The 24,347-nt window shown below is 49.3% G+C and overlaps 2 protein-coding genes and 1 long non-coding RNA gene across 11 annotated transcripts; 2 read left to right on the top strand and 1 right to left on the bottom strand.

The window, feature by feature from the left end:
- Positions 1-1,623: 1,623 nt before the first annotated feature.
- Positions 1,624-9,426, top strand: LOC135315312 (V-set and immunoglobulin domain-containing protein 4-like). 7 transcript variants are annotated; one of them, XM_064462769.1, is made up of 7 exons: positions 2,403-2,860; positions 3,833-4,189; positions 4,822-5,103; positions 5,414-5,500; positions 5,903-6,016; positions 7,224-7,245; positions 8,382-9,426. In XM_064462769.1, the coding sequence occupies exons 1-7, from the start codon at positions 2,806-2,808 to the stop codon at positions 8,578-8,580; spliced, it is 1,116 nt and encodes a 371-aa protein (XP_064318839.1). In that variant the 5' UTR covers positions 2,403-2,805; the 3' UTR covers positions 8,581-9,426. The 7 variants fall into 7 exon arrangements, with proteins under 7 accessions (XP_064318842.1, XP_064318841.1, XP_064318838.1 ...); XM_064462774.1 differs by lacking the exon at positions 5,903-6,016 and having other exon boundaries at positions 2,385-2,860; XM_064462773.1 differs by lacking the exon at positions 5,414-5,500 and having other exon boundaries at positions 2,394-2,860.
- A 122-nt stretch (positions 9,427-9,548) lies between these two features.
- Positions 9,549-19,155, bottom strand: LOC135315315 (uncharacterized). The gene is made up of 4 exons (XR_010374750.1): positions 18,163-19,155; positions 17,512-17,685; positions 13,551-13,660; positions 9,549-12,179 (listed from the first exon to the last, which is right to left on the bottom strand). It is a non-coding gene; the product is annotated as an uncharacterized LOC135315315 (long non-coding RNA).
- On the top strand, positions 16,199-23,890 carry LOC104052915 (V-set and immunoglobulin domain-containing protein 4). Of its 3 annotated transcripts, XM_064462775.1 has the most exons (7): positions 16,202-16,526; positions 19,134-19,490; positions 20,163-20,444; positions 20,755-20,841; positions 21,556-21,669; positions 22,183-22,204; positions 22,976-23,890. In XM_064462775.1, the coding sequence occupies exons 1-7, from the start codon at positions 16,472-16,474 to the stop codon at positions 23,169-23,171; spliced, it is 1,113 nt and encodes a 370-aa protein (XP_064318845.1). In that variant the 5' UTR covers positions 16,202-16,471; the 3' UTR covers positions 23,172-23,890. The 3 variants fall into 3 exon arrangements, with proteins under 3 accessions (XP_064318846.1, XP_064318845.1, XP_064318847.1); XM_064462776.1 differs by lacking the exon at positions 20,755-20,841 and having other exon boundaries at positions 16,199-16,526; XM_064462777.1 differs by lacking the exons at positions 21,556-21,669; positions 22,183-22,204 and having other exon boundaries at positions 16,203-16,526.
- The last annotated feature ends 457 nt before the right edge of the window (positions 23,891-24,347 follow it).

The following is a 24,347-nucleotide window of genomic DNA, read 5'->3' as shown; positions in this document are numbered from 1 at the left end:
CCTGTGACTACAGTTGCCTCACTATGATGCAAGTTTCCTTTCTCCCCCAGCATCAATACGCACGGCTGCTGCTTTTACTTCTTGGTTTTAGTGTCCTGTATGTGGGAAAGGTTGCTTCTCCTGGACTTCCACGTGCTGAGAATATACAGAACACATCCAGGCATGGCAAGCGCAGCATGAGAAACTGAGAAGTGCCCCACGCATGCTTCTTTTGTAATCATTTTTCATACGGTTCCAGACTGGTCCTCCCCGCGCCGGCCGTGCTAGCCTAGCCACCCGTTTTTATCTCGTACTGCTGTTTGCTTGCTAACACAGAGCTTTCCAGAGTATGAGAAAAACCTCTTTTGATCTGTCTGTCCTGGACTGTATGATGCCACCTCACACAGTCCATGCTCAGAATGCTTTGCTGCCTCTTAAAACAAGAGTGCTGTTTTGAAGCTATAATATATAAATACATATATACATATATACGTATATATACACACATTTTTTGGTCAAACAGTTTGAGTTTTAGCTTCCTCGTTGGTATGTACCCTGCTAGGGGTAGGTTCCCTTATGACCTAGTCTGAGTCAGTTTAGGCTTCTGCCCTCCTGTCCAGCCAGCCATGTTCCCCAGGAAGGAGTTTCATTAATTTGAATTTAACATGTTCTTTTCTCTTCCTTTTTTGAACCAAGAAGTATGTGAACACTGTAACCCACACAAGCTTTTCCTGCTTCTCCCCATCCCGGTGGCTGCAGATTGGAGTTGCAGCTCACGGAAAATTTCTGATGGAGGAATACAGAGCTACAAGGGAGAAGTATGTGAAATCAGGTCCCAAAATCTCTTGAAATCTCTGCTTTTACTCAGCCTTATCAAGTAGGATAGCAAGTAGCATTTAGACCTTAAGCTGGTTAGGTGCCCGCTTTAATTACAGGCATAACTGCAAATATAGTTGATGGTAAGAAATTGATTGAACAGATGATTCTCTAGGCTGAGACTGATAAACAACCACAAGGATATAAAGATTTTCTAACCAAATAAAGGCATGAAAATTGTGTTTAATAAAATCACCAGCTTCAGGGAAACAGCGATCAGAATGTTATAACCTGAAAAGGACCAAATCCAAACTCCTATCAATAACATTGTCTTAATTAGGTCAATATTAATAACAAGTAGTCAAAAAAATCGCACTTCTATATGCATATATGCTTTTAAGCACCATTGTTTTGCAGAATGATCTGTCAATGGCTCTAAATTAAGACTATATGTAAAAGCAAGCAATCACAATGACAGCAAAGACCTCAAAAGAAAAGGAACACGATAATATCGGAGCTCCCAGGGCTGTACACACAAGACTCCTGCTTTTAATGTTAAATTACACTATAACCTAATGAAGCTGCTTACAAATGACAATGTAGGTGGAGCCATCTTTAAGCCATATATAAGACTATAAGAAATATTTTTTCCCCCACATTGCCACCACTTCAGAATCGGGTGTGCAGCACTGATTGCTCTGGTACTCTGTACCTCTGTACCTCTACAGATGCAAACATTGTCTCACTGTCCTTAAAGGAGGGTTGTACTTCAGAATATGGTCTAGGATTTTGTTGACTGTGTTTCATTAGTCTGGTTCCTTGCATTGGAGGACTGTATGTTGAATTTGGATGCAGCAACAGCAAAGTCCTCATACCAATTTAGCTGAATACAATGAAGCAGAAGAGATTTCTGTGATTAGGGCATAAGAAAAATTAAGAGCTGCAGAAGACAGAAGAAGACATGCAAAAATCTCTTCAAGAAAATGTTTCAGTAGAGACAGATACTTCTCCTAGGCAGGTCTAGTTAGTGCTCAATTACTTAATAATACAGATTAACGCTAACATTACCTTTAATAAATAATAACACATCTCGTTACAGTTAGGAAGTCGTGATTTGATAGTCTCAAAGATTTCCTACTTTGGTAAGTTCCTGCTTTTTTCTCTCTAGGCAGATAATTATTTAGCAGTTTCCAAAGTAGCCTGCAGGAAATGCAGGTGCCTACGGCCCTAATTCATGCTTTTAATTGAATGCAATTAATCAATTGAACCAAGCAGCTAAATTGCTACTTGAGAAAGGAGGATCAATTGGTGACACAGAGTAGGATGGACAAGCCAGGTGTCTGCAGCTCTAGGAAATTATTTGGTTTTGGGTTTGTACACCTAAACTCTCCACCTCTCAAATGGGATATAATGGTATAGAATATTTCATTTGGAAGGGACCTAAAATGATCATCTGTCTCACACCAGTAATGTAAAGATTTAGGGTGTTTCATGAATCTTAATTTAAAACACAGTGGTGAGCTCCATAGGAAAACTGATAAGAAAAGGAATAGTAAGGGCCTTGGTTAGCTCCTTAAGAGTACTCCCTCGGATCTTCTTGTATGTAACATGCAAGTTAAAAATTGTTATTTAGAAAGCAATGTAAGGAGGAAAAGAGGAAGAAATAGGTGTTTAGGAAAAAAAAGAAACAAAGGAACCAGTTTTTTTAAAGTTGAATTAAAAAATAGAAGGGGAAAAAAGCATACTCAGCAGGAAATATGAAAGAGAGTAGAAGTAATTCTTAAAGTTTCTTCTTTTTACCCTCCCTTAGGACTTCTGTTCTGCCCACACCTCTGACAGTCATCACTGAGACACTTTTTTCTGAAAAAGAGGAAGGAAAAAACATCAGCAGCTGTCCTGGGTTCTCAGTGACAAAGTGAGCGAAGAAAGGGAAGTGTTCCTGACTTCTCTGCTGACCTGGAGAGAGCAGGACTGCTGTGCCTGGCAGGGAGAAGCTGCAGCCCGGGGAGGATGGGAATGCTGGTGAGAGCAGCTGTGCTTCTAAGTCCCCTTCTCTTCTGCAATGGTGAGTCTCTGGAAAGGTCTCCTGCTTGGGGCAGTTCCTTCCCTGGCGCTGGTGTGTCTGCGGGTCTCGGTGCAGTCTGCTTTGCAAATAGAAACATGGCAAAAAGGCCAACATTTCTGCATGCTGCTGGCTGGGTGCTCAGCTCTTCCAAATCCAGTGGCCGTGGAGCGCAGCGGTGCACGGAGGCTGCGGAAGCGCTGCCCACACACTCGGAGCGCAAAGACCCCCGGTGCTTGGCGACAGTTGTTTCACAGAGCACAGCGAGCAGCCCAGCGCAAGGGGTCCGGCCAGTGCTCGTGTTCCCAGGAAAGGGGAGGTCTGGAAATTGGGAGAAAAGGTTTAAGAAGTGTCTATGGAAGAAAAGGTTTAGCCCTAAGAGTGACAAAAATGTACTGGGACAAAGGCAATGGACCTAATTTTTTAGGAAAATTTAAAAAGTTTTAGACTTCTTTGATCCATTAAGTTGCTTAAATTCAGCTTCATCTGAAAAAGCAGTGTCTTTCGGAAGAGCAAATGGTTTGCTGTTAACGTGCAGCGCTTTCCAGGAAAGCCCAGAGGGTGACGTTGGGTGGCAGGGGCAGATGCCAGCTGTGACCAGGGAGCTGCGCAACTCGGGCTTGAGACAAGCTCCTTCCCTCAGCCCTAAGCTGTCTGCTAATCCTGATCCTACGCTCTGCCTGGTGTTCACTTGACTGCAGGTAAGCCCCAGGCAGAGCATGAGAGCCAAACTGCGCTCATAGCACACGGCAGTGCCCTGGCAATCAGCTGTCGCCCATCTGCCTTCCTCATGGCACGCTGCTTTTTTGTTAGCCCATCCCTGAACAGACCATCCCTCGTCATCTCCACTGACCACCCCTGCATTTGATTTGGTGGGTTCTACCAGCCGGTGCTCTCACCATCGCTTCATCACCCAGGACCTGCCTTCACCGTGATGGCTTTTTTAAAAATTTTCTTTATCCATTCTTCCTGCAGCTTTTCTGAACCTGACTGGCCCCAGTGAGCTTGAAGGCGTGTGGAAGGGATCTACCATCCTGCCATGTGCCTATGTGCCTGTGAAGGACTTGGTGCAGCAAACGCTCACGTGGACTGTGGTACATGACCAGAGCTCTGGCACCATCTTTCGGAGGGATGATTCTGGCGACCACGTTCTCCTGTCTGAGTACAGGGGCAGGGTCAGTGTCCTGAAGGACGCCCCAGGGAATGTGTCTCTCCACATCCTCAACCTGGAGATCTCTGACAGGGGAACCTACACTTGCCAGGTCACCTGGAAAGCCAGCAACAACACGCTGATAGCAAAAGAGATCACCACTAAAGTGGACGTTGTCAAAGGTAAACCCAAGAAGGAAGGTGTGCAGGGGTGGAAGGCTTGGCTTGGGCAGGCTTTTAGGGATTGAATAGACCGAATAGGCAGTGACCATCCACTTCCAATGCAGGAGTGTTTTGCTGAGCAGTGTCAGATTCCAGCAAGAAGCAGCAAATGGCTCAGAGAGAGGAATTCTGCCCACGATACTGCGCCCTGCGGTGCAGGGGCCGGGGGAGGATTTGTGGCCTCTCACCAACTTGTCCCTGGCTCTACCTGTATCCAATGGCTCAATGTTTCCAAGGGACACACACTAGAAGGGAAGTCCTTGGGATGTTGCATTGCTTTTCTTTGACCAAACTTCATCAGTACGTGCTCGATCTCCCTTTCCCTTTCCCTGGGCAGTGGTGATTATAGAGGAACGGAGATGGCATCAACCCAACAGAGCAAGCCTTTGGGTAGGAGGTGCAATGGGTGGCATAGTCAGTACAGGCACAGCTAAGCCAAGCTTAACCTGCGCAGAGAGGTGATGCGAGCGCAGTGCCCCTCCTCCTCCTGGGAAAGCACCGAAAGCCAGAGCAAAAACTGCCATGGCGGGGGGTACCTTCCCCACCGCAGCCAGGGCCAGCGTGACCCCGGCCCAACCTGCTTTGTCTTCCAGTTGCAGCGACCAAGCCCGTCATCAGGGCCAGCGAGCCGGGGCTGACTTTCGCGCCAGGAGCCAGGACCAGCCTGACGTGCGTGGCCAGCGGGTCCCCCCCCATCAGCTACCGCTGGTTCAGGAGCGGCCCGGGGGGGGAAGCCCGGCTCCTGAGCAGCCAGGCCGAGCTGGCGTGGGACAGCCTGCAGCCCTCCGACACCGGCACGTACTTCTGTGAGGCAGAAAACAGGGTTGGGGCCAGGGCTGTGCAGCAGAGCGACGCCGTGGAGCTGACGGTGAGCGGTGAGTCCCCGGCCTACAGCCGCACGAGGCTGAGGCAGCGAGCTCCCTCCTTCACAGCGCCATCAGACCTGTATAACACTAAATACAAACCGTGTCTTGACTGCCACGCAACGAGGAAGCCACGGGGGTTGGCGTCCTTTCTGCTCCAGAGCACGTCTGATCGCAGCAGGGGTCAGGGAAACATCCCCCGTGCCCCCCCGGGACCAGGACCCTGCAGGATGGGAGCCCGGCTCTGGCCGTGCCTTGCTCTGACCGGGCTTGTGCTGCGGAGGGGTGGGGGAAGCAGCCTGAGGCCCCGTCTCTCCCACAGAGCGCCCGGTCACACGGCAGCCCAGCCCCGAGGCCGGCAGGCCCCAGCCCACCCCCCGAGGCGATGTGCCCCAGCGAGTGCCCACAGGTAAGCGGCCTGGGCTGCCGGGGAAGGGCTGTTCCACCCTGCCGAGGGCTCGCAGGGCTGCGCTGCCTGTGTGTGTCCCTGCTCGTCCTCCCCCTAACAGCCCCTCGCCCACCTGGCTCTGAGCAGGTGCCCTAGCATGAGCCAGCCAGACCGGTGGCACGTACCTCTTGCTGAGAGGCTGCGGCCGTAAAGGCAACCGGCAGAGCCTCTTAACGCATTTGAGCCTAACGGAGGCCTCATACAGAGCCACGGCTGCAACGAAAAACAAAAATTGCACTATTTCAGCCATAACCTTTGTTCCACTGGGAGCTCAGTGGGCTTTGCCTCTTTCAAGGGTCACTGTGTGCTATCTGTGCTTGGCTCTCGGATCACAGGCTTCATGACTCTGCTGTGTTGCTCTAGGTACCCAGGGGACTCGCCTGTCCCTGCCCCTGGTCATCCTGATTGCTGTGGTTTGCAGTGCTGTGGTTTTCCTTCTTGTCTTTATTATCATTTGCATTAGAAAGCCCAAAGAAGGTGAGTGGAGTGTTCTGCAAAATTTGAACGAGTTGTGTATGCCCAGCTTGGTTTTACCTTTGAGGGATTTTGGGGATGGGGCTGGTACTGTGCTTGCAGCTACTGGCAGCCGCTCCGGCACCTGCATCATACCAGCAGTCAATCAAGACAAGCATGGATCAAAATAGGTGGTGGAAGATGTGAAGAGGTAGAGGAGCCCCTTTTCCTTAGGGAAAACCAGCTGCAGCAGGGGAGCACCTGCCCGGCTTCGCCGCAGGAAGCAGCCCCTGCATCGTTCCTCTTCACGCTGGTTCCAGGGGGTCTCTGCCCCTGCCTCCCCGGGCCGCCCATGGGGCTCAGCTTCTCCACCACGCTGTCCTCTGCTCCGCCGTGGTTATTGGGGATGGGTGTTTCCCCCGGGTCCTCACAGGCATCCCATGGCTCTCCGTTCTCGACCAAGTTTGTGATCATCTCTGTTAAGGTATCTAGTAGCCAGTCAAACTTTAAAATACCTGCTTGCACCAGCTGCTGTTTGATACTTCCCTTAGTACCTGGTGGAAAAGAGGTCATCATTAATTCTCCCTATTCAAAACAAATGCATTTCCTTTCTAGTCTTCAGACGTAGGATCTATTTACTGAATACTTCTCTCCTTTCTGCACTAACACTACAAAACTCCTGCCCAAATGCTCTCTCGGAGTGCCCTTTCCACCAGCAGCACTCAGCAGTGTACAGAGACGACACTGGGGTTTCGCTTTGGGGTTTTTTAATACTGATGGCCATAGTTTTATCCTTGTTCCTTTGTTTCTTTAATTACCTTTCTAAAACTCCATGCTACCAATTAATAGTAATCATTATCAAATATTTCTTTTGCCTTTTTTTAAAATGAAATCCAAAATAATCTCTTTCTAAATGGTTCTTTATTGAACTTCCTGTGAATAGGAAAACTGTGGGAACTGGGAACTTCTAGTTTCTAAACTCAACTTTACCTTTGACCTTGGGCCAGTTATTTTGACACAGTTGTGTTACAGCTGGGATATGGGTTGTTTTCATTTTCTTGGACTGAACCCTGGGAATAGGAGTCATCATCCACCTAACATGATCTCTCAGGTTCCTATTTTTATTCTGTCTTCAGAGGTCACTTTTTTATATCAAGAAGAGACAGTAGAAATTATTTTTTGAGACTATAAATGCAAATTATTGATACACATTTCTGATTTTCTTTTCCAGTTCAAGTCTATGAAGTAAAAGAGTGAGTATAATCCTTTGCCTAACATGTTGATGAGTCTTTGGGGACTGTATCAGAGCAGGAAATAAACAAACAGTGCTAGTTAGCTGTCAAGATTAAAAGCCTCTTAAGCAGTATGGATGAGGAAGTTCAAGGGTAGCTCAGTAGTACATTGTACTGATGATCTGTGGGCTTTCCACATCAGCACATACTCTAGGAAGAAAGGTCTATTCCTTTGCAATATTAGAATGATAATAATGAGCAGGAGCTGTTTATCAACTCCTCAGCCCAATGAGGACTATCAAAGATCATTGCTAAGGATAAATTCCCAGTGTTTTTTTCAAATGCAAAGAACAGGAATTCCCTTTCTAGAGAGTTAAGGCTCCTGATTATACTCTGATATATCCCTGAGATATCCTTGGCTGAACTTGCCTCTTTTAATCATAGCTGAGGCAGGAAGCTGTAGCTGTTTCTAAACTCGGGTTTCAGCATCCTGATCTACTTGCAACCTATGGAATCCATACTGAAAAGCCTAATAATCCAGCCAAAACATACAAGGAGAACCCCTTGCCTAGATAAAGTTAAAGTGCTGATGATTTTGGGTGCCATGGTAGAACATGCCTGGGGTGTTTGCCCAGGTCCTGTGCTTCCCAAGCAGTTTATAAAGCAGCATTTTAAGCAACAGTTGAACCGTGAGCAACTGAACGAATGGTGCGATAGGATTTCCCCTCATGGGATTTACCTTCATTTTAAAGATATTAGATATCATAAGCCACATGGTGGGTGTGGGCTACATTCAGTTTGCCATTCACCATTTCTCCACCACTTTTTAAAATATATATATGTACATATATATATGCAAAGAGCAGTTGCCTGGTTGTGCCATTCCAAAAAATGGCAGTAATCTTGTGTTCCTTACATGCCTTTTGCTGCCTCTGAAATGCTCCCTGGGTTGGGGGAAATGCTGCTATAATGTCCAAGGTTCTCCTGCCACCTAGAAGCAAAGGACAAGACTCTCTGCCTCAGAATACTCTCATACTCCAATGGCCCAGGTTTACATGGGTTTGAATCAGACCAGTCTTTCTCGAAATCTTAATGGTTGGGGGATGCTTTGTCTACTCTGGTTGCAACTCTTCTTTTGTATTTTGTTTTGGTTTCAGCCATAACTTGAGAGCAGCAGCTTCTTCAAGATGTGAAAGTGCAGGTCATTACGAGGAACCCATTTGCTCCACCGAAAACAACTATGTGATGGAGCACATGGTAAACAAAAGATCTCAAGAAATAAGTACAGAAAAGAATGAATATGACTGTGTTGGAAACACACAGGAATCTGTATATGAAGTAGGCGATACTGCATGAGAACCAACAGTGCTCTGCAGGTAGCAGTCCTGAAGAGTACCTTCATCCAGGCAATATTTATCTTCTTAGTCACCTTTGCCTCTGAAAAATAGGTTAGACAAGCAGTTTTTGCTCCTCCACGATTTGTGGAGCCTTAACAATTTCAGCAGTGAAAACACAAACCTCTTTAGGAACTTCAGTTAGTTACAGCCTGCTGTATAGACCTGATTTTGCTTTTCTTGGTTCCCTTTCATGACCTCTGTAGACGAAAGCCCTTTGAAAGCTAGGATAGGAGGAGCCCAGGCCAAACTGAACTTACTAAAGTGTAAGTAAACTTTAGTACACTAAAGTGTACTAAACTTACTGCTTTATGTGACCAAAAGGATATACATTCATAGCCTTTGTGTGGTAGGAGTCTAACCAGCACCACAGGCTGCTCAACACCCCCATCGTTCCTGGGCAAGAAGCACAGAACGAGGTTGGCCTGGAGTGGGCGTTTCTCCTCCATCGCCCCAAGTGCTGCGTAGGTGGTGAAATGTCCTAAATGTGAGATGGCCCTTAAAGGAACACTGAAAGATAGATTAAAGCCAGGATAAAACCAAGAACCTTACCCTACTAGGAGCAGCAGAGCAAAAAGAAGAAATGTCCTGGGTGCCCATCGTGCTGTACTCGGGGCGCCTCTCTGCAGCGCTCGCGCCGAGATGCAGGCGCACTTCCTATAGATGCGGCGCCGGACAGCTTGGGTGATGCTGACCCCGCAACAAGGCACATGCTTTCTGAGTTCACCTGCTCTAGTCTTTCTTTTAATGATGTTTAATATTTGAAGGAAGTTAGGTACTTTTCCATAAATTTGTGGATAAAATTGTTTATACATGTCTGAATTATTTTTATATTAATATTTTCTGCATGACCAGCTCATCTTTAAATGCAGCAAGCACTCACAGCGCCTCAGCCGGTACTCACAAAGTACTTTTATCCTGGCTTAGAAGGCCTGAAGGGTACGTAGGGAGCTGAAAAGTTTTGTTATTCATAATTTCTACTACCCTGAGTAAACCTAGAACTTGGATACTGCAGAGTTATAGAAGAACTTTATGATGAAGGATAGGGCAATACCATGTCCCATCAAAAACCACGCAGACAGATGTAAAACAAAACAAGCAACCTGAGGGGTGAGGGGGATATCAGCGACACAGATACAGGATTAGTGGACCCCTGGATTTGCTGTTCACACTCAGAAAAGATCTGCACATGCAGTTTTCTGCAGGCATCAGCTCAAAATTCACCAGCATTCAAAAAGAGTATTAGGTGCTATTAGGAAAGGCAATAGAAAACAGGATTGTGATACTGTAAAATCCCATGGAATTCTTCCACCTTATGTATGCATGTAGGTCTCTCATCTTGAAAGGGCTTAACAGAGCCAGAAAAGTTACTGACAATTGATAATAAAGGATGATTAGTGGCATAAAACCACTTCTTTGCAAATGCTTTATACTGTCTCAGCTGGGAAAAAAGAGCAGAATGAGGCAAAATGAGCAAAATGTACTTACTCATTGTGGCCAGCGTGGAGGAGAGCAATGGGGACTATTTGTTTGCAGTTTTTCCAAAGAGAAAAGGAAGCAGACATTAGCTAAAATTATCTGGTAGCACTTTTAAAGGGAGCAGAAAAGTACTTCTTTTATGCAATACAGAAATAAGTGTGGAACACAATGCTACCCATCCAGAGCCATGAAACCCAAAGTACACAGAGGTCCAGTGAGGAACCGGCGGAACTGATGACACAAAGGTTCATCAAAATTCACAACCAACCAGGCATGCTTCACAGGCACTTATTGGTGACCTTATACTTTCTCCCTGAATTTCCTGTACCACAAGTTTCATTTCTCATTTTTAAGAAAGTACTTAAAAATCAAGGGCTGGGAAACCTTGATTTCAAAATGGAAAGGGAACAAATGGCAGCTTTTGTCAGTGATGACGTCTTGGAAAAAATTGTCAATGTGAACACGCAGTTTACTCCAAATGTGGAGAAGCAAATGAAAAGCATTAAACTTCAGAACTGCAAAGTTAGTAGCTTTTTGTTATACTTCTCATTATTTTGCCTATAAAAGTGTGTGTGTGTGAATGTCTGTGTGTGCCCAGGAGTTACCTCCTGGGAGCATATTAGGTCCCTCTACCGGAAAGCACAGGAATTATTGTAAATCTGCTTGAGTTTGGGATATGTGTTGAATGTTGTGTCAGGTGGTGTTTGTAGGCTGTAGGGAACAGAAGATGCAAGAGTTGCTGCTAGTGCAATTTGAGGTTCAGAGCTAAGGAAGTGAGACGTTTAGGATCATAGAATTGTTAAGGTTGGGAAAGACCTCTATGAGGTGAAAGAAAAGCTCGTCTACGAAGAGTGTAAAAAGCCAGTTGAAGCCTGACCATTTTCCTTCCTAAGCAGGTAGGTGAGTAGGGGAGGAAAACAGTTGCAAAGCACACAATTATCATTAAAAGAGGTTTCTAGAGAACAACCAAAAAATCATGACTGGATAGTGTCTTAATGTGATGACAAGCCAACAGTGTTGAAATTTTCTGGGAAACTGTCATGTTTTTTGTAATCTTTCAGTTCTAGATGAGATTGCAGTTTTTGGAGCCCTGCAGTAATGGTCTCATTCTTTAAAAAGGGGTTTTAAGAAAAGCGTGCGTGTGTGTGCATGTGTGTGGTAGGGAGCGGGTGGGAAGGGGATGTCACTGTTACTGGGAAGCAGCCCATCCATCTAAGCGCCGTCCCAGAAACAAACTTATTGCAATGGGAATACGGGCCTTCAGCGCTATAGGAAGCAACTGGAAAGCAGAGGTGCTCCAAAGTCGGGCAATGTGGTGAACACCTGAGCAAAGGGGTGCATGTGGCATGTGCTGCTTGGAGAACGAGGAGAGAAGAGCTGTCCTGTCACTAAGCGGAGCGATGGGTGCAGCCATCCAGAGCAGTAGACTTGGCTCTTCAGGAGAGAGCTGAGCTCTGTACGAACTGAAGGATGGCAATGCAGCCGGCACCGTGAGCTCTTCCCTCCCTGCCTGTGTTTCCACCACTGCTGGTCTTGACCCAGCTGGGAAAGACCCTCTGTGCTGTGCTAGGCTGGGGCAGTTATTTTAAGCAACGTCACCCCTGCTATCGGCTCTCTCAGGAGATAGCTTGCTTTCCCTTCTCCTTTTGTCCTTGTTTTCAGAGAGAAATTGTGGATTTTGTACTAGATGATGAAACGTGCCTCAAGGTTCTGGGGAAGTCAAAGGGCCAGCAGTCAGAGACACCCAGCATGTCGGAAGGCACACTGGTTCTGCAAGATGTGTTTTCTCAGGTGGGAGTGCGGCAACACTCGACACGCTCAGAGTACCTCAACGTGACTGCCGTGGTTGCCCAAGCAGGGACCCGGCTCTGGCTGCCAGAGATGACCGGCGGTGCCATTCATCTGAGGTGGTGTGACGTGGCCAGAGCTCCAGCCCAAGAAGAAGAGAGCACTAAGGCAAGGTAGAACTATGGAGACAAAGGGCTTTCCGAGGACGAGCAGGCTGGTCACAGTGCTGTCTGGACATATCGGGCACTCTCGCTGTTGACACTCCATGGACAACGGCTGTCAGGCATCCCACAGCTGTACCACAGAATCAAAAAACAAGGCAATTCTGGTTGCATTGCAAAGCCACAGGCAATGTGGCCATACAAACATGGCTAAATAACAGTTTTATGCTGGCTGGACAGCCATGGCCAGGAGCTGGTGATGGTAAATAAAACAGTTTTAAGGCAAGCCATAAAAGACAAGCTCATGAAACTGAAAAGAAACCCATGATCTAGGTTCTCTGTGTCTCATGTCCACATGCGCTGTTGGACAGCTGCGCGATGCACAACAGGGCTTGGATCCTGAGTCAGTGCGGGGTATCTCTGGGAAAAAGGGCAGTTGCTGTGCATCTTGTGCGGCACGTCCATGGCAAACTGCGGTGTGACAGGAAGACAAGCTGAGGTTAAGCCAGCTCATCCTAGACCAGCACCTGTGTTTACCAAAACCAGAGCTCCACCAGCCTTCATGGAACCACTAAAAGAGGAACTGGGAAGCTTGCAAAGAGCAAGGACTGCGATAGCAGTGAGGCTACCAAAAGCATCAGTAGCTAGCACGTGTCATAACTGCAGGTAAAGGTAAAATCTGTATTGCTCTAATAGCCGGATTTGTGAAGGCCATCTGTGGCACCAGGTAGGAAATGAATACTCAGGTGACATCATAAATATGGGCTCCTTTCTTAGTGCTAGGAAGTATTTACAAGGATTCGGCCAAGATAATGAGTAACCCAGAACCGATGTCATTGACCTGGGAGTTCCTGGGAAGGGAAGTTAAATTTCAGAAAGAGCACTTGTATATCACGTTTCTGTCACACAGACCTTGAAGGAGATGCTCATTTGCACTAAGTTTCTGTTTCTTTAGCTGGAACAAAGGTCATGTTTTCATGACTGCTGTAAGACTGCCTGGTATATGTGAGAGGATGGTGGTGTACATGACTGTAGAGGCTCATACAATTAGTTCCCGGGGGACATCTGAAAAGTACTTAGTAAACCACAGTCTGTTTAGTCAGAGCTGTGAGTTTGTTATGACTGGACCAAATAAGAATGCCTCAAGTCTTGCAGTAAAAATTGCCTTTTTTTCTGAGCGCAGATGGTTCAAAAAGAGAACTTTGAGACCTTTCTTCTTCAGTTACCTACTTTTTGGTGGTTTGCTCAAAGCTTGGTACTGAATTTCACCCCTTCACAGGCCAAAAATCTTATTTCACCACCAGGAAAATTGTAGCAAACTTCTCTAGCCTGGGGCAGACTATGCCAAAACATGAGTGTAAGATGCAGGCTCTGCAGAGCTGGTCCCTACGAGTAGGGTCCGAGGTCCCATCTGTGCTCATTTTTGGGGAAATGGGGACCTTACTGTGCCACCCCTAATTAGCCTGAGATGTAGTAGCAGAAATTGCAGAACAAAGAGCCATACCGGTCACGTTGCGTGAGCTGCGATACTTGACGAAATGATGCTTGAAAGTGTGTCATGTCCAGTATGTGGGAGGAAGATGGGCGGCTGCAGCGTGCCTCACCCACCTGGCACTGCAAGGGAGAAAGCAATGGATTCAATCCAAAGCAGAGACACTGAAATAAATATACTTGGTTATAATAATCCAGGTAACTAGCCATAACATCTGAGACATTAAAGGCTTTTTCTTCATGTGTTCAGATGCAAAACTATGAGGAGTCCCTCTGCTTAGAAAGAAATGGGCTGACTGTGATTCAGGGAGGGGAAAACTAGCAGCTACATCTCTGTCCCAGGGAGAGAAAGATGCTGTGCATTTGAGGAACTACAGCTCTTTGTTTTTGTTTTAGCTAAATAGTCTTCTTTTTTTTTTTCCTGTATAATTGCAGCTTCAGGAAGTCTTGCATGTCCGGTTCAGAAAGCCGTCATGTCAGCAGTTTTAGCTTGGGTTTTCAGCTGGATCCAGAGCATGTTCCCCAAAATCCAGCTTCTTTTAAAGTCTTTTGCAGAGGAGATAGTTTGTTGGGACAAGCTTCTATCATCAGCCATGGGCCAGGATGTGCAAAAAGTTGGTTTTAAGTCATTTATCTGAAAATGGACTCATATTAACTCAGTGGCATTGCTTGAATTTTAACCAGTGCTTTTTTGCTTGCTTGCTTGCTTTTAAGCAGACTCAAACATAGCTAATGGCTTCTTGGCAGCAGAGAGGGCAGGCGGAGTATGGGCAGTATGAGCTGGTACCACGCTGGTAACTTCAGCAAAGAAGTCATGAAGAAAAGGCAGCAAAAATCCAGTTTCCACCACACCAGCAAGGATACGCTCTGCAAGAGCAGGTGGTGCTGCTGCCTCCGTTGTCTACCTCAGCAGGATGGCAGCGGGTGGTAGCTTTTAGTCTGGAACAGCGTATGAATTTGTTGTACCAGGTCTCGCCACACCACATTCAGCTTCTTGCTCCAGGCTGCCCATGCTTGCCACAGGCAAGTTTTACGGCAGCAATAAGCAGAGCTCAGCTGTAATCATGGTCAGCAAGCCATCCACGTGTGCACATGCCTCCACCCGAAGACTGAAATGAGACCTGCACTGTTCTCATCAGTTTACTGACTTGGGGAAAATGAAGATAGTCCCCAGTTTTCATTGCCCTGTGCAGAGAGGGAACAAGCCATCACTGACAAACAGCAGCGCTTCCAGGGAACAGTCTGAGCTCAGCTGCAATGTAAAAACTTCAGCTAAATCAAACAGTATCTGTCCTGATGGGATGTAGCTGTGGTAAAACTACACCAATTACCTTTCCCTCCCAGTTCCAACAGAAAATGACTCCCTGTCTTTCAGACACATCTGCCTCCTGCTCAAAGACACTATTCTCCTGGTGCAGTTGTTAAAACTGTATGCTAAGGCACGTCTATTGAATAAATGCCTGAAAGTTGCTTTAGTGAATGATTAAAAACCTATAACAGAATTCGCTAGGTCAGTAGATCTGCTTTATAGATGTTTCTTATCTTATGTAATCCCTTCTCCTTTTGGTACTAACTAGCAGGAACATATTACATCTGGGCACAATCCCTCTTGATAACTTTTGGATGCACTTTTAAAGGTACCCCTAGCGAGCATACCCAGAATGTCTCCTGAATTAAAGTCCCTCTGCTGCTGGTCATAAATCAGCTCCTTAGAAAACATTGCATGTGCTTGAAGAGCATGAAACATGAAGACTTTTGCCCATGAGCTGGACTATTGCAGCAGAAACATGTACCAAGGTAGTCTCTGATGCTGTGCAAACGAGGGCACCAGGCAGCAACCATCTGATCACCAGGGGATGGTAAAAGCTTGTGTAACATTAAATGCAGATGACTCTAGCTGGTTAACCTTCCGTTTCCCCATGCACCTTCTCCGTGGCTCTGGTAGGTATAACTGCATCTGTAGCTGCGCTGCAATAGGGCTCAGCTTCTGGGCAGGTGGCAGAAAATGGAGCTTTTGCAGGGAAATTCCTATCGTAGTAAAGAGAAGGATGTTGGGTTTTTAAGACCTCTCCTCCACACATTTTCTGTTAAAACAGAAAAAAAAGCAGTAAAAGTGGCATCCTAAGTTTTCTGGTCTAAAAGCCTCAGGCTCTTTGGCAAAGAAACGAGGGCTGGTTGTCTTCCTCACTCAGGTCACAGACTGACCTACTCAGAAGGTAGACACTGTTGCCCTCAGAGAGTCTGTTGCTGCAGAAGTTGGTATCTGTGTGGTGGAAGAGCTGCGTACCGCCAGCAGGGGAAGACACTAAGGAAACAGAACTGAGCATCAGCAAGTTGGTCTCTGCCTCATGCTTCTGCATGACTTTTAGGTTAGTCAGTGCACCCAGACCTGTGCTTTTCCATTTCTGGATGCCCAGTTTTGAGCCCTCATGGTACGACGGAGAGAGACGCTGAGCACTGTGCTGAGCAATGTCATCACACACAAGTCAGAGGGAACTGAATTCATGCTTCACAAGCATCCTCAGGTTTGCTTTCCCTTGCTAGCGAGTGCTTGACTGTGTAGTCATCAAAAAGCTCTTTCACTGGGATGTGAATGCGGAAGAAAGAGAAAGAAGGAAAATGAAAGAGAAAAATAAACGTAATTATGAAGAATAAAAAAAGAGCACTAGTCAGAAAAATCAAGAGAATGGTAAGAGAAGTGGATGGGGACAGGGGAATGTGAAATGGAGCTGAGACGATCCTTATAGACTCGGATTATCCTTCATCCTTCATCTAAGTCAGCAGTGAAATGGACTCGTGATATTTCAGAAAGAGGATCCTAGATGACAAAGGGCAGAAGAAAGGGAAGTGTTCTGCATTTGCATTCTGGTCCCAGGAGTGTGGGGTCTCTCACAAAGTGCAGGGAAAGGAGGACGGACCTGCAGTTCTGGAAAAATGGGAGAAGTTGTGCGGACAGTGGTGTTCATGATGGCTCTCATCAGCTGCAATGGTGAGTAAATGCTTCAGTGTATAAGAACAAAAACCAGAGTAGTAAGAGGGTAGGGAAAATCTTTCGAATTACAGTGTCTTCAGTTTTAGAAGTTGTCAAGCGTGGAAAGTCTTTCATTTCTTGTATGAAAGATAGAGCCTGGGAATTCAGAAAGGTCTCCTTTGGTATCAGATACAACACGGTGCTTTTAAGAGTGGAGCAAACAGGGCAGTGTTGAGCAAAAGGGCAGCTCCCATGCCCCAAAGCAAGAAAAACACCCAGGATTGTTCAGGACCCTTGGAGAGGACCTGCTCTGGTGCGTAAGCTTCCAAAGCAGTCGTTGTGAAGCTGGAATACACATTTTTCTAGAGTTTAATAATGCATCACCATTGTTCTGCTAGCATGGTCCTGGGAAGAAGAAAAGCTATAATTGTGAGACTAGCTGCAGGCACACACGACTCCCCTGGGTCTCTCTGACCTGCTGACTCTCTACGTGCATTAGGAGAGGCAATACTGGAATCTTTGCTTCAATTCATGTGCCCATGAGGCGTACGTGCCACTCCCAGGGCACACACGGCGTTGACACCAGCAGAGAAAGGTTTTGGGGTACAGGAGAGAGGTGTTTTAACAAGTGGTGTACAGAAGCACAGAGTTGCCCCTGACATTTAAAAAACGGGTTGAAGTGTGTTCCCCGTTTCATCATTAAAAACCAGCTTTGCAGCTTCCTGGTCTCTGCCCCTGAAGTGACTTACTGGGAGTTAATGCAGCTGAACATAACCAGTACCTTTCTGGGGAGGAGGGGAGAGGGGGAGCGGGATAAGGGGGTACGGGTAGAGGTGAGCCAAGTCCAGCTAACGTCCGGTAATTTGCTACTTATGAGGTACTTCCCAGAGGAGCTGTGGTCTCAGTGGGAAGACAGCTGGAGAGGTTGGGAGATTGAGCCAGGTGCCATAAAATCCGCCCCCTCCTCTCCTGTGCCCCCTCGAGTGCTTGGCAGGGTGCTTACCTGGTTGAAGCAGGTATGACCCAAGAAATCTAGGTCAGATCTGAAGTTCTCTGAGGCTAAAGCAAAAAGATCGGGTTTGGTCCACCGTTCCCGTTCCAGGTCCAGTACTTCAGAACAGATCCCTAAATAGGCTCCTGCCCTCATGCCGCTTCCATGCCACCAGGACAGCTGGTGCTGCCAGGATAGGAAGAAAGATGTCTTAGAAAATGGGCCAGAATATGAGAGTTCAAATTTTTTTTCTGTTATCGTACATTATAGATAATAAAAATCCCTTTGATCAGTCTTGTAATCTCTAACATAGCCCTTCAGGTTTCTGCCTGGTCCAGCTCTATTTCCCTCCTGTGGGAAAATTCATATTGTTTGTCTGGAAGACATCCCAGTTTAAGAAGTGTCCACTGGGAGGAAATACTTCTTTTAAAAATGCTGTCTCAGGGATTTTTATTTTGCTGAGTTTCTCCCATTCCTTCCAATCAGCTCTCGTTTGGAGTCATCCCTGCTAATGTTGAAATTGGTCACATACAGAGTACAGCGGCTCCCCGGGAATCGGTGGATGCTGGCAGTTATTTCATGGCACACAGCAATGCAAAACAATACGGGAGAGATGTTTAAAGGAAATTGTGTCCAGATGAATACAATGGATAGCAAACATACTTGAACTTGAGTGCATCAAATGCCTTGGGGGTATTTCTGAGCAGTTTTCTAAATAGCTTCCACCCTCTCGGCTTTTCTTGGTGGGGGTTTGTGAAAAGAGGAAGAAGAGAAATGGAAAACGTTTTAAAACTGATACGTGAAGGAATTGCCTTTGACTGGGATGTGAGATTTGAAGAATGGAGCCGTGCCTGCCCTCCCAAAGTCATCTGGTAAAGGAAAAGCCAAGTTCCATGTCAGAAACAAGCTCCCACTGTGCTCGCCCCCATCAGTCCCCTCACTGTCCCCGAGGTCACGGAGACACAGATGCTTGCCTCCCCGCAACTGGCACCTCCCGTTAGCTCCAGGACAGGCTGTTGCACAGAGAAGTGCCCCTCCCCGTGCAGGTGTACCCCTGGGCCCTGTGCGCAACAGGCAAGTTTCATAAAAATAAAGTGATGTTGATGAACGCAAACACATTGCGTTCATTGCTCACTGCAGCGAAGCAGTAAACTCGCTTTGTTCGTCCTTCCTCCCATATAGAAGGTAGAAGTCAACGCTGCCAGTGGTGCTGTCAGAGCATCACGTGTCAGTGGGGCGAGGCCGTTGCTGTTTGAGTCACCATGTGCAAGTGTAAGCAGAAAGCCAAGCATCGGAAGTAGGGTGTACAGGCTGGTGCTAGAGAGCAGGAGTAAGAGATGCTCCTTAAGGTCTTGTGAAGACTGGAGCTGTGATGCTGCCACCAGGAGGAGGATTTGTGCCTCTCTGTACAGAGAAGGAATTGAGAACTGGCAAGCGTCCAGAGAAAAACAATAAAAATAGCCATTAGATCTGTTCACTTCCCTGTGCTCAGTGAGATGGGGACAGGCCCTGGTTTAGCTGGCTGTGGTCTACAGCACATCTAAGACGTGGCCGCATGCTGACTTCCACCGCCTAGCCTAAGGACGTTCTCTTCCGCTGCATTCTTATTTCTCTTCAATTGTTGTTCCCTGCAGCCCTCCTGGATCTGTCTGGTGTCCACGAGGTCAAGGGCACGTGGATGGGATCCACCACTTTACCATGTACCTACAGGCCCTCAGACGATTTCACACAGGAAACGCTTATCTGGAGCATGGAGCGAGACGACAGCACCTCCACCGTCTTTCGGCGGGATGATTCTGGTGACCACGTCTTGTTGTCCAAGTTCCGAGATCGGGTCAGTGTCCCGAAGCACAGCCCAGGGGATGCCTCGCTCCTGATCGAGAAGCTTGAAATCCCCGACAGCGGACACTACACCTGTCAAGTCATCTGGAGGTCTAAAAATAACAGCCTGATAAAAAAGGAGGTGACCACTACGGTTAAAGTTGTCAAAGGTAAAACCAGCAATAAAGCCCCGCTCTTGCATAGCCAGTCTAATCCACAGAGCATGTAGGAGGAGAAGCAGCTGGCGGGCATAGTCTTTCACACCATACTGTCTACCCACGCCCAGGCTGGGTGTTGAGGCATCCTCTGCCTTTGCTCTGTTAGCCCTTCTCCACTCATGGGGGCGTAGGGATGGACTGGGGAAAGGGGGATCCATTAGTGCACATCCCAGTCTGGATCTACCAACAGGCCACTTGAACCCATGGTGCTTGAGGTAACATCTAGATCTGGTTTTGGTTTTGTGCAGGTAGCCAGCATCTCTGTGGTTCTTGCACAAAGTGGGACAGCGAGCGGGTGTTGTACTAGCCAAATCTGCCTTCTCCCCTTCCCACGCATCCTCAGTGTGCGCTACAGTGAGCTGTCTTTCTGCAAGGGGGGCACCCACCCAACAGAGCAGGCCTTGTACGATATGGCAGTAACAATGGTGGCAGAGCTGGTATAAACCTGGCTTTAAGCACACGTGAACTGAGCTTAACCTGCGCAGAGAGGTGATGCGAGCGCAGTGCCCCTCCTCCTCCTGGGAAAGCACCGAAAGCCAGAGCAAAAACTGCCATGGCGGGGGGTACCTTCCCCACCGCAGCCAGGGCCAGCGTGACCCCGGCCCAACCTGCTTTGTCTTCCAGTTGCAGCGACCAAGCCCGTCATCAGGGCCAGCGAGCCGGGGCTGACTTTCGCGCCAGGAGCCAGGACCAGCCTGACGTGCGTGGCCAGCGGGTCCCCCCCCATCAGCTACCGCTGGTTCAGGAGCGGCCCGGGGGGGGAAGCCCGGCTCCTGAGCAGCCAGGCCGAGCTGGCGTGGGACAGCCTGCAGCCCTCCGACACCGGCACGTACTTCTGTGAGGCAGAAAACAGGGTTGGGGCCAGGGCTGTGCAGCAGAGCGACGCCGTGGAGCTGACGGTGAGCGGTGAGTCCCCGGCCTACAGCCGCACGAGGCTGAGGCAGCGAGCTCCCTCCTTCACAGCGCCATCAGACCTGTATAACACTAAATACAAACCGTGTCTTGACTGCCACGCAACGAGGAAGCCACGGGGGTTGGCGTCCTTTCTGCTCCAGAGCACGTCTGATCGCAGCAGGGGTCAGGGAAACATCCCCCGTGCCCCCCCGGGACCAGGACCCTGCAGGATGGGAGCCCGGCTCTGGCCGTGCCTTGCTCTGACCGGGCTTGTGCTGCGGAGGGGTGGGGGAAGCAGCCTGAGGCCCCGTCTCTCCCACAGAGCGCCCGGTCACACGGCAGCCCAGCCCCGAGGCCGGCAGGCCCCAGCCCACCCCCCGAGGCGATGTGCCCCAGCGAGTGCCCACAGGTAAGCGGCCTGGGCTGCCGGGGAAGGGCTGTTCCACCCTGCCGAGGGCTCTGTGAGCGATGGCGGCGAGACAAACCAGCCTGACGTTCCTTCTGGGCTGCAGAGCGTCTCTGCAGGCGGGACGGACGCGGGCCGCCCGGGCCGCGGGCGCGGGTGCCCAGCGCTGGGTGGCTGCGGCGGAGCCCCAGGACAGCAGCACAACCAGTGGCAGAGAGGGGACCTCAGCCTGGGACACCGGGAGGCTGCAACGCTTCGGCGGGAGGTCTCCTGGGGCGAGAAACCTGGCTCGGCGCTCCACGTGTCCGGGAGCCTTACGGCGGAGCTGCCTTGCGGGAAATCGCCCCAGAGCAGCCAGGGAGCCGCCATCGGAGAGAGGAAGCGAGACAGTCCTGGGGAACCCTCGGCGGGTCCCAGCGAGGCAAGGCCGAAGCGGTCCCGGGCCGTGCTGCAGCCACCTACAAACGCCGGTGCCTGGAGACGCACCGACCGGGGCAGGGCTGCCAGGGGGCCCCGCGGCGACCCCCCAGCGACCGACCTGGGCCCGGGCCTCGGCGGCTTGTCCGGGCTTTGGCCGCAGTTGCAGCTTTCGTTCGTTTGAAGTGTTTTAAGAGGGTGTTTCAAGGCGCTCCCAGCGCCGGGGGAGCCCGGGGAGCTGCGGGGGGGTCTCGGGCGGGTCCCCCCGCTGCTGTCACAGCGCTCTCCCTCCGCCCTCAGGTCCCCCTCAGGCCGCGCCGCCCCCGCACCTCTACGCGCTGCCGGCCGCGCTGGGGGTCGCCGCGCTGGGGGCGCTGGCGGCCGCGCTGCTCCGCCGGCGGCGGCGCAAGGCGGGTGAGCGGGGCGGGGCGGGGCGGGGCGGGTGGGCGGGGCAAGGCGGGTGAGCCGGGCGGGGCCGGGCGGGGCGGGTGGGCGGGGCAAGGCGGGTGAGTGGGGCGGGGAGGGGGCGGGGCAAGGCGGGTGAGCGGGGCGGGGCGGGGCGGGGCGGGGGGGCGGGGCGGGGCGGTGAGCGGGGCGGGGCGGGGCGGGGCGGGGCGGGTGGGCGGGGCAAGGCGGGTGAGCGGGGCGGGGCGGGGCGGGGCGGTGAGCGGGGCGGGGCGGGGCGGGGCGGGGCGGTGGCCACGGCCCCATCCGCATCCCCGTCACCCCCATCATCACCCCATCATCATCCCCACCATCCCCCGGCCCCTGCCCCAAGCCCAGCCCCACTGGTCCCTTCTAGGGAGAGGCAGGGTGGCAGGGTCGTTCCTGAGGGCGGATACCTGGGAGCGGCTGGGTTTTTTCTTTCTGTGGCACGTTAACCACAAAATATGTTGATGCACATCTCCGATTCCTCTTTTTTTCCAGAACCTCTCTATGAAGTTGCTTTGTGAGTACAACCTTTCCCCTGGGACGTCAAGAGGACTTTGCAGGCACCGCACCGGTGTCTGTTTCCAAAAGGCCTCTTTGCTCAGTGAAAAGCCCAAAGATTTCCGTGCCTTGCTGGGGGAGGATCTGAATGCCCTGACAGCCCTTCAGTGAGCAGCATGAGGGCATTAACACTTTAGTGCAGGAGATAGCAAGAGAGCCCCTTCTTTAATGTGTTGGGACAAGAGGGAGATATTTGGGGCCCTTCACTCGGCCTTGCGGAAGCCGTGGGAAAACATCTCTGTAGTAAATTCCTACCATTATTTCGCAAAGCCAAGGACAGGAATTCTCAGCTCTTCCCTCGAGATAAGTTCCTTCTACAGACGCCTTTCTCTCTCACGAACAGATCTTCTGCCCTCTCCTAATCTCAACCTCTAATCCCTTCATACTGCTTCCCTTTCAGAGGCACACCTGAGCCATCTCTAGCCTCACACACTGCCATTTTTCCCACATATTACTGGTAGTTACTTTCTAAAGGCTAGACTATCTGGTGATAACTCTTTTGAGCATAATATGATGATGCCGTGAGTTTATGGCTACTAACTGTTTATTGCTTCTTTTTGTGTGTGTAATTCTCCTTACTTTCTAGTGTCTCAGAGCTTCCCAGGCCCTCACTAGATTTACAGCAATTTTGCTGTTCCACAGATGATGCGATAGATCTTGACTTTGACTAAGATGTAAATCACATGACTTCTGATTTAGTCGACCTTCTCAATAACGTCTGTTTTTTCAGCCATAGCACTGCAGATGACACAAGATTGGAGGCTGATGTGGAAGTCCCTGATAGCTGCCTACTCAAGGAGACAAATTCTAAGACTGAAACACCCAGTGACACTTTCCCCATGCAAGACAACGGCTATGACAACATACGCATCACGAAAAATCCTGATTATGAGAATCTTGTGAATGCAATGGAATCAGAATATTAAATAGAAAAAGTTTAGTAGAGAACCAGCTTTTCCAAACAACGGCTGTGCAGGGCTGCAGATGTTAGGCGTTAAACCCTACCAGAGGAAACTCTTCTTCCTGTCTGCCTTCTGCTGTAAAAACTATACCAGTCTCACTCCTTTCTTTAACCCAGGGGACCTGCATAACCTTCTTGGGCTTTGGCAAAGGAGGCCCTGCCCATCCGTGCGGAAAACCTCGGCCAAGGGGCTATCTACCTACTTTTATAGAGCGAATAATTTCTGAGCAGCCTGAAGGACCAAAGCGAGGAAGAGAAGATCTGAAGGAGTGGAAACACAAATGTCTTCAGCCTGCAAATCAAGGTGCAGCTGGGTGCAATGCTGCTAGCCCATAGCACCAGCAGGGTGTACTCTCAAGTGCATGTTCCTCCTGCCAGCCTGCAAGGAGCCACGGATGGTGCTGGAAATGGACTCCCTCTGGCTTTTATAGATCAACGAAAACTGAAAGTACATCCTGCTTGTCCCTGAGTCTTTGTTGTTAGAGCATGTTAAAGGGACCACAGAGGTGAGTTGATGTCTCAGGAATGTCATTTTTTGCTATCAGGCTGGAGCTCATTGATAGAGGAAGAGGGAATGTCCCTGTAGGTGATGAGCCTCCTAACTTTCATTCCATGGCATTGCTCAACACATTGGTTTGCTCTAAAAATCAGTTACTTTTAAAAAATATTCTGCACCTCCCTGTATTTCGGCTGTTGGTGACTCAAATCAAACAGTCTCTTCCAAGTGGAAAACAGCTCAGTGGCCAACCTGAGCCACGCTGAGCGCAGCACGGCCACAGCCTTGCGGGAAGGTGCCGGCTGGCAGGGGCACGCTTACGAGTGCGCTGCTACACCAGTGGACGGAAGCCCCATGCTAGTGGGGTGCAGGCTTTGCTGTGGGCTGTGCAGCCTGTCACTGCAGCTTAAACCCACTCCAGGGCATTCCTGGACCTCTGGCAAAAGCAAACCAGAAGAAAAGATCCTTTTTACAAAAGCAGCAAGTCTGTGTGCTCTGCTGTTCCTCCCTTCAGCTGACATGCATTTCTTGCAATACACGCTGTTACTCATAGCCTGGTTTTCTTCTTCATTGTTAATCATTTGCATCTTACATGTGCTGGGGTGCTGCTGGAGCACTCTGCCCTCCCTGTCTGTCGGAGACCTC

Source organism: Phalacrocorax carbo, chromosome 11, assembly GCF_963921805.1.
Source record: "Phalacrocorax carbo chromosome 11, bPhaCar2.1, whole genome shotgun sequence".
In the NCBI taxonomy this organism is placed as follows: Eukaryota; Metazoa; Chordata; class Aves; order Suliformes; family Phalacrocoracidae; genus Phalacrocorax; species Phalacrocorax carbo.
This window is presented reverse-complemented; position numbering and strand designations above follow the sequence as displayed.

Coding starts and splice junctions, on each gene's coding strand:
- LOC135315312 (XM_064462768.1), top strand. CDS start 2,806: ATGGGAATGCTGGTGAGAGCAGCTGTGCTTCTAAGTCCCCTTCTCTTC. Junction 4,190..4,821: donor TAAAGTGGACGTTGTCAAAG/GTAAACCCAAGA, acceptor TTTGTCTTCCAG/TTGCAGCGACCAAGCCCGTC. Junction 5,501..5,902: donor GCCCCAGCGAGTGCCCACAG/GTAAGCGGCCTG, acceptor GTGTTGCTCTAG/GTACCCAGGGGACTCGCCTG.
- LOC104052915 (XM_064462775.1), top strand. CDS start 16,472: ATGGGAGAAGTTGTGCGGACAGTGGTGTTCATGATGGCTCTCATCAGC. Junction 19,491..20,162: donor TACGGTTAAAGTTGTCAAAG/GTAAAACCAGCA, acceptor TTTGTCTTCCAG/TTGCAGCGACCAAGCCCGTC. Junction 20,842..21,555: donor GCCCCAGCGAGTGCCCACAG/GTAAGCGGCCTG, acceptor CTCCGCCCTCAG/GTCCCCCTCAGGCCGCGCCG.